We start from the raw sequence: 14,314 nt of genomic DNA, 5'->3' as shown, positions 1-14,314 counted from the left end.
AAAAAAAATGGAATAATTAAGTTTTGTTAAATGAGATTTGTTGTTTTACATGAAAGTAAATCAAGGAAATTAAAATTGAAAGACCTCAAAGGCTTGGAACTAAATTTTTTAGAAAATTATAAAACAATACTTTGACATATTTTTTGGACTTGAATAATGAAGAAAAATACAAGAATATTGATGAAAGTTTTCTCAAGGTCTTTTTAAATCCCAAATTTCTAAGATGAATGCATCAACAGATAGAGATATCAATATGTCAGTAAATCCATCCATCACAAAATTGATCAAAGATCAGTAGAGTAAATAAATAATATATCAGTAGATCTACAGCTATATAATCAATATATCAACTAATTATCAAAATCAGATCAGTAGATAGATTGAACAAGAGATGTTCGAATCAAAAGATAAATTAAAAAAAATTATTAGATCGATTGATCAATGGATTGAAAAATCAATAGATCGATAGATTATTAGGAAGAATTTTATGTGATTGATTAAGATCTCTAACGATCAACAGATCAATATAAACTGGTTGGTCTGTAAGGCCTCAGCTTCTGCTTTCTAAATCCTTAGAAAAACTTAAAATCGGTTCAGATTCAACAATGTTACTGGCTTATAAGTGCTTAAAGGTACGAAAAACCGGCTTTTACCCGTAACTCAAGATTTTGGAGGTGTTTGGCAAATTTCAAAAACATACTCATGTTCTACTCGGACCCACCTTTCAGAAAAATAGTATCACTATATTTCAATTTCGTTTCGTTTATTTTGTCTCACTGTGTAATTGATCAACAGATCGTGATCAAAGGACAGATTAAGATCAGAAAAAGATTAGCTTGATAAAACAACAAATCTACAATAGAAAGATTGATCAGAGGATCAATATACTAATCAATAATCAGTAGATTAAAGATCGATGATCAACAGGTATTGATCAATCGTGAGATCGACAGATAAATAGTTTAATTAATCAACAAATTACAGATCAACCAGTTTATAAATCAATAAATAGATCGATGTAGAATAAATAGAACGATTCTTCAGAAGATTTTTAGATGATTGACTAAGAACTCAAAAGATCAACAGATCAAGTGATCACTAGATCAATGATTAATAAATTAAAAAGGTAATAGATAAATATAGCAATAAAAAATGATAACATATCTGTAGTACCTAAGTTTTAACTATGTTGAAGATCAATATAACAGCAGATCAGATTAATGAATGGATCAACTATTCAATACATATTTAGATTTTTCTATCAATTGCAATAAAGAACGCCTTATATGTTGACCAATAAACCTATAGCAAACATTGAACTTTTAATAATCACACCTTTAAATCGTTTTTTTTATAAAAACATACTCGTTAAACTGTTAAAATATTTGTAATATATATATATTTTTTTTTTGTTTGTTGTAATGCCAAACATCCATTTTCCATTACTACAACCTTTAATTTATTTTGTATAAATCCTTTTAAATATGGCTTTTAAAATTTAATTAATTTTCAATTTTAATACCATTGGTGCTGCATTTTTATTTGCAGAAATTCTCATGTAACATACAATAAATATCAATAAATTATTACGTGTAAATATTTTATATGTTTTGATGCAGACAAAAACTAACTGACAGTGTCTAGCAAAAGTGAACTTCGGCAGCATTTATAAAAGTTAAGATTAATATACCAAAAGATCAGTTGCGACCTATAGATCAAGCAGATCGATGCATCAGTATATCAACAGAACAGTCGAGTAGTAGCACGATTAATTAACTGATCAACGAATGACAAGATCAATAGTTCATATGATTACTAGTTAGATAAATAAATAGATAGATAGATAGATAGATAGATAGATAGATAGATAGATAGATAGATAGATAGATAGATAGATAGATAGATAGATAGATAGATAGATAGATAGATAGATAGATAGATAGATAGATAGATAGATAGATAGATAGATAGATAGATAGATAGATAGATAGATAGATAGATAGATAGATAGATAGATAGATACATAGATAGATAGATAGATAGATAGATAGATAGATAGATAGATAGATAGATAGATAGATAGATAGATAGATAGATAGATAGATAGATAGATAGATAGATAGATAGATAGATAGATAGATAGATAGATGATGGATGGATGGATGGATGGATGGATAGATCAGTGGATTAATATTGGTCAAGAAATTGTTAATAAATAGATAAATTTAAATTTCGTGTTGTACTTCATTGAAGCTGTTTGGTAATAATCATTTTTTTATTACCCACTATACCCGCAATAAAACTATTTTATTTCCATACATATACATTATGTAGATACATACATATGTATGTACGTACGCTTGTAAAGCGTATAAATTTTTGTTTAAATAACTTCTATAACATAAAAATACCCATAAATCTTTTATAATACTTGCATTTTTTATGTGCATATCCTTTTTTTACTTTTATCAACGAATATAGTCTATATATATGTATATTAATCCTGTGATTTTCTTCTCCTCTTCATTTTAGCACATGGTGCAGGCTAGTGTTGCGCCATATCCAGGCGCACCGACTGGCTATCCACCAGCAGCGGCTCAAGTACAAGCAACTACAGATGGTTTAACCATGTCTGTGGGTACTGTCAAAAATGATACTCTAGCACAGATTAAATCTGAAGGTTCAGCTGCTGCAGCCGCCGCCGCCGCTGCTGCTGCTGTAGCTGCTAATAATACAGGTGCCAATAATACAAATGCTGCTGGTATGGCTGCCACAAACGCTGCCGCTCAAATGTATTTGCAACAGAAAAAGGTAAGTGTCTGCTTGAATTATTTTACTTTTTTAATTTTTCATTTTTTAACAAAAAATTTATGATTTTTCCTCATTTTTTTGTTGTTATTTTAATATTTATTTTTTGTATTTAAAAAAAAAACTGTATAAACCTTTACATATATACAAACATATATATCTATTCTATATACAAACATACATATATTTATTAATAAAAAAAGGTATCGGAAATGGTTTATGTCATACAGTTGTATATAAATTTCTCTTATTTTTGGGTTACAAAAATTTATTGTGTTTTTCTGTTTTAATAAAAAAAATTGAGGATGGCATGTTTTTTATTAAACAACAAAAAAAAGAGTCTGCATATCTCGTCATATATATTTTTTTTAGCATATAAAATCAATCAATATTTACATTTGTCTATATAGAAAACTATTTTATTTATTTATGTTGTATTTCCTTTCATATATTATTTTTCGTTATTTTAGTATTTATGGAAAATGGTGTATTTTCTTTTAGACTGACTTTTTGTCATAATTCCATTAAATTTATTTATATTTTATTTAAATGCTTTTTTAAAATTCACTCATATACTCACTCATTTATTAAACGTATTTTAGCATAAATGCGAGGAAACTAACCTAAAGTTCTTTAGAAATTTTTTTTTTAGATTTGAGCTTTATACTGTTTTTATAGTGTAGTGTATAAGATAAGACACCTAAGAACTAGTTTGCACTTTTCTTGTACAATGTGCTATTTTTGTAACCAATAATGTGCCTATAGAAATAATACAGATAGATCAATATTTATAGAACAATAGACGAGATCTATAGATCATGTGATCGATAGTTCAAGAGATCGAAGATCGATAGGATAATAGACCAATATATGCGATAGACATATCAAAAGATCGATATATATAAAGGTCGATAAATCAAAAAAAAACATTAGTTCAAGTGATCGACATATTACGAGATCGATAGGTCAAAAGATTTTTATATTAATAGATCAGTAATAGAAGAGATCGATAAATCAATAGACCGAAGGATCACACAATCGATAAACCAAAAGATAGATAGATCGAGAGATCGATAGATCAAGTATAGATAGATCAAGAGATCTATAGATCAATAGATCGATAGATAAAAAAATTGATAGATCAAGATATCGATAAATAAAGATATCGAAAGGTCTAGAGATCGTTAAATAAATAGGTCGATAGTCAAGAGATAGATATATCAAGAGATCGATAGTTCAAAAGACCGATAGATCAAGAGATCGACAGATGAAGGATCGATAGATTAAGAGATACATATTTAGATTAGGAGATCAATAATCAGGAGATCGACAGATCAAGTTACTGATAGATGAAGACCATCACAGCAATGGATCAGTTAATCGATAGATCAGTGAATAAATCGATCGATAGATGAAGATTTCGACAGATCAAGATATCAAGAAATCGATAGATCGGTAGGTAGACATATCAAAAGATGGATGGTTTAAGAGACCGATAGATCAACAGATCGACAGATCAAAGGGTCGATAGATCAAGAGATCGATAGATGAAGAGATCGATAGATGAAGAGATCGATAGATGAAGAGATCGATAGATGAAGAGATCGATTGATCGAGAGATCGATAGATCAAGAGATCGATAGATCAAGGGATCGATAGATCAAGAGATCGATAGATTAAGAGATCGATAGATCAAGAAATTGATATATCAAGATATCGAAAGATCAAAAGATCGAAAGATATATAGATCAAGAGATCTATAGATAGTGAGATCGGTAGATCAAAACATCACTTAATCTAGAGAAATTAATAGATCGGTAGATCAAAAGATTAACAATTAAGGTATCGATAGATCAATGAACTGATAGATGGAAAGATCATCAGAGCAATGGATCATTTAATCAATACATCAGCGAATCGTTGGATCAAGAGATATAATTTCAATTTAAATTTTACTTAACGTTGTGATTGTGTGCCAACACTCTCCACCCTCTCATTCTTCGCCAAATTTTGTCTTTTGTCAATAAAATTTAATAGCTATTATGTTTTTGTTAATATTTCAATTAAAAACTGTTATAACTTAATTTAATTTTTAGTTAAATTTAAATTTTTAAAACAAACCAACAAATAAAAATCCCCCTGTCAAAAAAATGTGAACGAAATCCTTGTTTTTAACTATAATTGTAATTAAATCCTTCTTACACACACGCATACGTACATCCATAATAAATAGCAGAACTGTGTCTCTCTTCCCCAAACCCCCCTTTTTAAAAAAACAAACTGATTTCAACATACACTTACACGTTTTTTTTTTATTACATTTTAAACATGTGTTAGTTAATAAAAACAAACAGTTGTTGTGTTGATATGTATGTATTTGTGTATTAAAAACAAAAAGAACAAATTTGTTAAACAATTTTTTTTGCAAATTATTTATCAATTCCATAATAAAACTCTCTGCATGTTTTACAAAATGAAAGTTATAAACAAAAAAAGTACAAATTCTGCCAACAAATTGGAAAACAAGTTTGAAATTGAACAAAAAAAATATATATATTTTTCTATAATAATTTATAATTAATGTAAAATATTTGTCTATATATTTATTACGGTTCATGTTGTTTTTGTATTACATAAAATTGCAACAAAAAAAAAAAAAAAAAGAAAACGTATTTGGAGAAAGAAAAGCATTGTATAAAATTAAAATTTTTTAGCTTTTAAGAATGAATGTTGGAAAATAATATTGAAAGATTTTTGTTAGCTTAACATACTATATACATATATTTTAAAAATTATTTAATAATTTAATTATGAAATGCATATTTCTGGTATTTAACTAATTTTTAATAAATTTTAGTAATGTTTTAATTTTATGGAATTAATATAAAAGTAACTGAAGAAAATTTTACTTCAATATTTAGTTTAAAATATTTTAATTAAAAACAAACTTAAAAATGTTTTTATTTTAATAAATTTAACTTGAACATGATTAAAATTTATTTCATTTATTTTTATAAATATTTTTTATTTAAATCCCCTTAAAGTGTGTGTCTTCAATTATTGTTTGTGTAATGTATTTATTATAATCGTAGAAAATTATTAAAAAAAAGGTCAACTGATCTGTGTTAAATTAGACAAGGGAAATAAACCGAATGAATGCATTATATTATAACGACAACATCTGATTCATATCCTTTATCTACCCTCTTCTTCGAAAGTTTGAAAGGTTAGTAAATTACTTTAGTTAAGTCAAGTGAGCTATAGATCAAAAGATCGGCTAATCAAGAGATCGAAATAGACGATAGATCAAAAGCTCTATAGAATTGTGAGGAACAAAGATCTATAGATCAAAGGATCAATAGATCGAAAGATCAATTGATTAATAGATCAAAAGATCAATAATTAAGAGATCGATAGATCAAAGAACTGATAGATCGACAGACCATCAGAGCAATGGATCAGTTAATCGATAGATCAGTGAATAAATCGATGGATCAATAGACATAAAGTTTTTAAATTTCAAAAAGTTCAACATATCTCTGTTAAATTAGATAAAGGAAATAACCCGAACGAATACATTGAGCTATAGATCAAGAGATCGTAAGATCAATAGATCAAAACATCGCTTAATCCAGAGATCGAAAGATCAAAAGGTCAATAGATCAAAAGATCTATAGCATTGTATAGATCAAAAGATCATTAGATCAAAATATCAATAATCAAGAGATCGATAGATCAAGGGACTGATGGATCGACAGATCAGCAGAGTAATGAATCGACAGGTGAAAAGATCGACAAATCAAGAGATCGACAGATCAAGAAATCAACCAATCAAGAGATCGACAGATCCAGAGATTGACAGATCAAGAGATCGACAGATCAAGTGATCGACAGATCAAGTGATCGACAGATCAAGTGATCGACAGATCAAGTGATCGACAGATCAAGTGATCGACAGATCAAGTGATCGACAGATCAAGTGATCGACAGATCAAGTGATCGACAGATCAAGTAATCGACAGATGAAGAGATCGACAGATCAAAAGATCGACAGATCAAAAGATCGACAGATCAAAAGATCGACAGATCAAAAGATCGACAGATCAAGAGATCGACAGATCAAAACATCGACAGATCAAGAGATCGACAGATCAAGAAATCAACAGATCAATAAATCGACAGATCAAGAAATCAACCGATCAAGAGATCGACAGATCAAGAGATCGACATATCAAGAGATCGACAGATCAAGAGATCGACATATAAAGAAATCGATAAACGAAGAGATCGATACATCAAAAAATCGAAAGATCGATAGATCAAATGATAGCTTTGCCAAAATATTGAAAGATCAATAGATCAAAGGATCTATAGATTAGTTAGTTTTAGTTTATTTGAGACTTGATTAAACATCTGTAGGATTTATAGATTAATATATCAAGAGATCGAAAAGATTATTAATCAAGAGAACTAATATCAGATCAGCAGGGCAATGGATCAGTTAATCGATGGATCAAGAGACATAAAGTTTCAAAAAGTACAACTGATCTCTGTTATATTTGATAAAGGAAATAATCCGAATGAGTGCATTGATAATCTCATATTATGACAGTACCATCTGGTTCATATCCATCAAAATATTCTCATTTTGTCCTTCAATTAGAGACTGACCTGTATACCTGCCCGTTAGGGCTAAACTACACAGTTATCTGTTTACCAGGGTGGACCTAGAACTACCTCTGACTGCTCTGATCTTGTCTTGTCTTCAAGTTAAACTTAATCCTGCTGTTTAACGCCTTTTACTCAAATAATCAGGTTTCATTATCACGATTCATCTTAAACGAGAATCACATCACACTTTCAAAACCATTTTTTTTCGAAAATGAACGAAAATTCTGTTTAGGTGAGAACAATCGTCGATATTTCTGGAAAGAATTTGTACTCTCTCCCTCTCACAATATGTTGATACCAATGATCATTGATGATTGTACTAAAGATGAAAGGTAGATCAAAATAATCTGTTGATAAAAATTAGAACAGAGAGTATTTGATGCACAAATTTCAACGTTTGAAGTTTTTTATCTGTAGGGAGCTATTTTTCTATAGATCTAAATTTAAATTAATTAAATTTCTTTAATTTTATACTTTCAACAAATCTCCCCCCCTTAACTCCTCTAGTTTGTTAAGTGAAAAATGTAATGTAAATTTTAGTTTCTTCAATAATTTATATAATGTTTTAATGCATTCAATGTTTTAACTTAAGGCTGCATTTATGAACAACTTTTAAAAACCAAAAACATTTTAGCATCTCATCATTTCTATCTACTTACTTATACCTACAATATAGAGCTTTTTTTACAGATACAAATTATTAAACAAACAAACAAACACCTGTGGTTGAGGTTGAGCATGTCTAAGTGTAACTCCTTTCATTAATTTATTTACAAACTAAATACTAGAACAACAAAATATTTAACTCTACATTAACTTTTTCATTTAGAACTTGGAAATGTTGTTTCATTTTATTTCTCATTCTTTCTTTGTATGTAACAATATAAATGAACGAATATTTAAAAAAGTATGATGGTAAATTGCTAAAAAAAAAACAAATTTATTTAATAATTCTTATAACTAAAATAGTTAAAAATAAAATTGTTAACATTTATTTAGTTACGGAAACAAACAATGGCATGTGGCAAGTGATTTTTAAGACAAAAAAAATTTGTATAAAGAAAACAAAATTCTTTTAGTAACTTTTTTTTTTTTAAAAAAAATCTGCATTCCTAAAAAAAATTATTAATAATAATGTTGGTGTTGGTTCGAAAATATACAATCTTAAAAAAAAACACACATTTTTATGTTACAATAAAAAGTATTAGAAACCATAAAACTTAAATTGAAAATAAACTAAATAAAAAAAATATAATCTCTACTCCGCAAACTTTTGTCATAGAATAATCTGGCAACAGCACACAATGCATTACAATATGTGAATGGTGGCAACAATAACAATTTATCCGCAAATCCACAAACAGCTCAAGGTATTGCCGGAAATGTTGCTGCTGTTGCTGCAACAACTACAACTGTTCCAGCAACTGTCACAACAGTATTAGGTTTAAATTCACAACAGCAACAGCAACAAACTGTTACACCTCATACAGCTGCCTCTCTGAATGGCCTAAATCTGGCAACAGCAACAACAAATAGTTTAACAAATGGCACTGTTATCGGTAACAGTGGAGTAGGAGGTGGCGGAGGCTTAATAGTAGACAATAAAAGACTACAACAAAGCCTGCAACAAAATCAAAATCATTTTCATCATCATAATACAAACAACAACAGCCAGCACCACCACCACCAACACCACAATCATCAGCAGCAGCAACAACAACAGCATCATCATACGAACAACACCCACCAACAGCAGCAACAACTGCCGCACCATCATCATCTTCAGTGCAAACCTTCGCAACAACAACAGCAGCTGCAACAGCAACAAAATAATGTCAGCCTAGTGAGTGTTGTGAAACAAATTCTAAAATATAATTCTGTCTTTTTTTTTTTGTAATTTCTTTTTTTTTTTTTTGTTTTCGAACAAAATTTTCCAATTATTTTGCATTTCCTTAGTAACGTAACGAATGAAAATGCAATTTTGCATTTTTAGTTCTTAATTAGTTTCTGTGTTTTACATTTATCTGTCCCTGTGTGTGTTTTTCCTGCCTGGAGAATTTCGATTTTTTTTTTCTGTTGTTGTAAGTTTTGTTAGCAACTGTAGGTGGGTATGCAAGAAATCGACATTTTTTCAATACGAAATTATTGTAAAAGTTCTTTTAGACTTTAGTTTGCAATTAAAGTGTTTTAGTCGACAGCGGTGTGTAATGAAATAGCAGATTATGGGAGAAAGAAATATACACGTCTGGTATCAAATTGACACCAAACTGTTTATAATTTTTCAATACCATCCGTTGTCAAAGTATATATATACGTACGACAACATTATGTAATGTTGACAACATTGCAACAATTCGTTGTCGAAATCTAAATTTTATACACATCCGTTGTCTAAATGTTAACAAATGTGGTAAGCTCACTATTGACAAACAATCCGTTGCCAATGTTGCGTTATAAACATTACATAGTGTTGTCGCACGTATTAATATACTTTGAAAACGGATGTTATTGAAACATTTAAACTCTTTGGTGTCAATTTGGTACCAGGCGTGTTCTATTTCCTTTTCCCTCTGTTTAGGTTCGAAGGACCATGTTATTTGCTTTAAAATCTTGAAAACATCACTAAAAGATTGTAAATGGAGTCTGGTTGGAATAAGATTACTTAGTTCGAAACTGAACTTAACACTCATCTAATTATCTATTATTAGTTTTGTGTATTTTGTTTTATAGTTCGAAGGACCATTTTATGTCCTTTATTTGAAATTGTAATTTTTATACCCTACACCACTTTAGTGGGTAGGGGTATATGCTGATGTTTGTAACGCACAATAATATTGGTCCTATACCCAGCTTAAAGTATACCAATCGGCTTAGAATCATTTTCTGAGTCGATTTAGCTATGTCCGTCTGTCTGTCCGTCCATCCAAGTCGCAATTTTAAAGATAATTCAATGAAATTTGGTACATGATCTGCTATTGTACCGGAGACGAAAATGGTTAACATCGGTCCATTATTTCTCCTAGCCCCCATACAACTGAACCCGCTGAATAGGGCTTTTAAGTTGATAATTATGTGTAATATACTCGTATCTCGACAAAAGCTGCAAAACCAAGTTCTATTAATTTTCTTTCGTTACCACGACAATTTGTTCGTCGCTTCATAACGTTCCGAATCATACTTGGCCAAATGTACCAGAAACTGCCTCAATTGGAAGAACCATTTTTAAGCATCTAATATTACCATAATTTCATATAGAGTCTGCTGAGTTTAAAATTAATATTTATTTTTAAGTTTCGAAGGACGATTTATGTTCCTGTGAAACTTGGTCCAACCATAAAATTTCTTAAGGTTCGAAGGACCATTTATTATAGTAACTATTAATACAAATTCCTAAAATTCTGCTATTTCAACCAAACATCTGTCCAAAAAATCTTCTAAAATGTATATAAACTAATATTAAACTATAAATTTTCTGTCGTCTGTCGAAATCTATAACAAATTGCTTCTTTATTAAATTTCACTTAATAATCATTTAAATTTTTTCAATAAATTGTTTTTATATTCTATAATATATATTTTTATGAATTTTTAGTTTAGACCAGCACTTTTTGCTACAACAAAAGCAAATAGAAAACTATTAAACTTAAAAAAAAAAACATTTAAATTTCATGTGTCTATTAAACGAGTAGATAAAATTGAACGCATTTTGTTTAAAAAACATTCTAATTATTTTCAATAAAATTTGGTAAATTAAAACATTTTCTTTCATTTCAAATTAGGTTTAATAAATATAAATGTATATATACATATATATATTTGCATATAAGTATTTGTTTGTGTACAAAAAAAAAATAAATAAACTACTATGATTTGAATGTTTTGAATTTAACAACTATAACGAAAATTTACAAATGATTGGAAAATATATGAAAACGACATAATAAAAAAAATATTATTATAATCAAAAGCATTGCATGCTGTCAATTATATTTTTATGATTGTTTATTTGTAAATAGCGAACGAAAAAATATTTAAATAGCATTAAAAATTTGTTGAAATGGAAAATATTTTTAAATTCCAATAAAAAGATAATTTGTCAAAAATTTCGTATCAAAAGAAAATTTATTGCAACTATTCTACCAAAAGAAAATTTTACAAATTTTCTACCAAAAGAAAATTTTACAATTTTTCTATAAAAGTAAATTTATCGGAAATTTTCTCTAGAAAAAAAAATTTATCCAAAATTTTCTATAAAAAGAGAATTTATCGAAAATTTTCTATAAAAAGAGAATTTATCGAAAATTTTCTATAAAAAGAGAATTTATCGAAAATTTTCTATAAAAAGAGAATTTATCGAAAATTTTCTATAAAAAAGAGAATTTATCGAAAATTTTCTATAAAAAAGAGAATTTATTGAAAAAGAGAACTTTTCTATATAAATAAAAATTATCAAAAAATTTCTTAAAAATAAATTCTATAAAAAAATTTCTCAAAAAGAAAATTTAACTACAATTTTCTATCAAAACAAAATTTATCGAAAATGTTCTATAAAAAGAAAACTTATCGAAAATGTTCTATAAAAAGAAAATTTATCGAAAATCTTCTATAAAAAGAAAATTTATCGAAAATGTTCTATAATAGAAAATTTATCGAAAATGTTCTATAAAAAGAAAATTTATCGAAAATGTTCTAAAAAAATAAAATTTATCGAAAATTTTCTATAAAAAGAGAATTTATCAAAAATTCTCTATAAAAAATTTATAGAAGATTTTCTATAAAAAGAAAATTAATCGAAAATTTTCTATAAAAAGAAAATTAATCGAAAATTTTCTATAAAAAGAAAATTAATCGATAATTTTCTATAAAAAGAAAATTAATCGAAAATTTTCTATAAAAAGAAAATTAATCGAGAATTTTCTATAAAAAGAGAATTTATCGAAAAATTTCTATAAAAAGGACTTTATCGAAAATTTTCTATAAAAAGAAAGTTTATCGAAAATTTTCTATAAAAAGAAAGTTTATCGAAAATTTTCTATAAAAAGAAAATTTATCGAAAATTTTCTATAAAAAGAAAATTTATCAAAAATTCTCTATAGAAAGAAAATTTATGGAACATTCTCTAGAAAATTTATCGAACATTCTCTATAAAAAAAATTTGTCGCAAATTTTCTATAAAAAGAAAATTATCGAATATTCTCTATAAAAAAAATTATCGAATATTCTCTATAAAAAAAATTATCGAAAATATTCTATGAAAATAAAATTTATCGCAAATTTTCTATGAAAATAAAATTTATCGCAAATTTTCTGTAAAAATAAAATTTATCGCAAATTTTCTGTAAAAATAAAATTTATCGCAAATTTTCTATAGAAAATTTTCTATAAAAAGAAAATTTATAGAAAATTTTCTATAAAAAGAAAATTTATAGAAAATTTTCTATAAAAAGAAAATTTATTGAAAATTTTCTATAAAAAGAAAATTTATAGAAAATTTTCTATAAAAAGAAAATTTATAGAAAATTTTCTATAAAATGAAAAATTATAGAAAATTTTCTATAAAAAGAAAAATTATAGAAAATTTTCTATAAAAAGAAAATTTATAGAAAATTTTCTATAAAAAGAAAATTTATAGAAAATTTTCTATAAAAAGAAAATTTATAGAAAATTTTCTATAAAAAGAAAATTTATAGAAAATTTTCTATAAAAAGAAAATTTATAGAAAATTTTCTATAAAAAGAAAATTTATTGAAAATTTTCTATAAAAAGAAAATTTATTGAAAATTTTCTATAAAAAGAAAATTTATCGAAAATTTTCTATAAAAAGAAAATTTATCGAAAATTTTCTATAAAAAGAAAATTTATCGAAAATTTTCTATAAAAAGAAAATTTATCGAAAATTTTCTATAAAAAGAAAATTTATCGAAAATTTTCTATAAAAAGAAAATTTATCGAAAATTTTCTATAAAAAGAAAATTTATCGAAAATTTTCTATAAAAAGAAAATTTATCGAAAATTTTCTATAAAAAGAAAATTTATCGAAAATTTTCTATAAAAAGAAAATTTATCGAAAATTTTCTATAAAAAGAAAATTTATCGAAAATTTTCTATGAAAAAAAAAAATTTATCGAAAATTTTCTATGAAAAAAAAAATTTATCGAAAATTTTCTATGAAAAGAAAATTTATCGAAAAAAAATTTCTATAAAAAGAGAATTTATCGCAAATTTTCTATTAAAAGAAAATTTATCACAAATATTTTATAGAAAGAAAATCTTATGAAGGTTTTAAAAAAGGAAATTTATTAAAAATTTTCTGAAAAAAATTATTCGAAGCCAATAGAGTTCCAACACAGTTTTCGTTTCGATACAAAAGAACTAGCCATTATAATTATCTAAACCTTTTTAAACAAAAACTTTTAACATCCCCAAATATAAAGATCTACTTGACAATACCACCCCCCAACTTCCACCCCCGCCCCGTTTAAATGTTGCAAAAGTATAATAAATATTCAAAAATATGTTGCTGGTATATTTGTATTGTTCTTAAATAGCACCCTTAGAGTATGCTTCAAAAATATTTTGCAAATTAACAAAACAACTACAAACATGGATTTTAAGTGTGTTTGTTTGTGTACAAATATTGTTATTGTTTTAAGTACAACAACATATTTTTCGTTTTTAGCCTCAAGATAAAACATTGTAGTTTTCAAAAGAGACACAAGTTTTATAAACATAATAATATACATACAAATATACAACAACTAATACCATTTACAACAAAACTACAACACATATAAATAATCTCAATAAATCGTAACACCCTCACAAACATACTAGT

At 26.6% G+C, this 14,314-nt stretch overlaps 1 protein-coding gene across 1 annotated transcript in view; it reads left to right on the top strand.

Annotated features, from left to right (window-relative positions):
* Nucleotides 1–14,314, top strand: part of LOC119604772 (homeobox protein 5-like) — a gene marked incomplete at its 3' end in the record, with an annotated part of 295,068 nt that overhangs the window by 235,316 nt on the left and 45,438 nt on the right. Inside the window, exons 3-4 of the mRNA XM_037957606.1 lie at nucleotides 2,533–2,811; nucleotides 8,762–9,322. Of these exons, the coding sequence (XP_037813534.1) occupies nucleotides 2,533–2,811; nucleotides 8,762–9,322 (840 nt within the window). The remainder of the gene's footprint in view (nucleotides 1–2,532; nucleotides 2,812–8,761; nucleotides 9,323–14,314) is intronic.

Source organism: Lucilia sericata, unplaced genomic scaffold (assembly GCF_015586225.1).
Source record: "Lucilia sericata isolate MDLA Ls3-8-SP2 unplaced genomic scaffold, ASM1558622v1 Contig000428F_arrow, whole genome shotgun sequence".
NCBI lineage: Eukaryota > Metazoa > Arthropoda > Insecta > Diptera > Calliphoridae > Lucilia > Lucilia sericata.
Note: the sequence above shows the minus strand (reverse complement) of the source record. Positions and strands in the feature narration are given on the sequence as shown.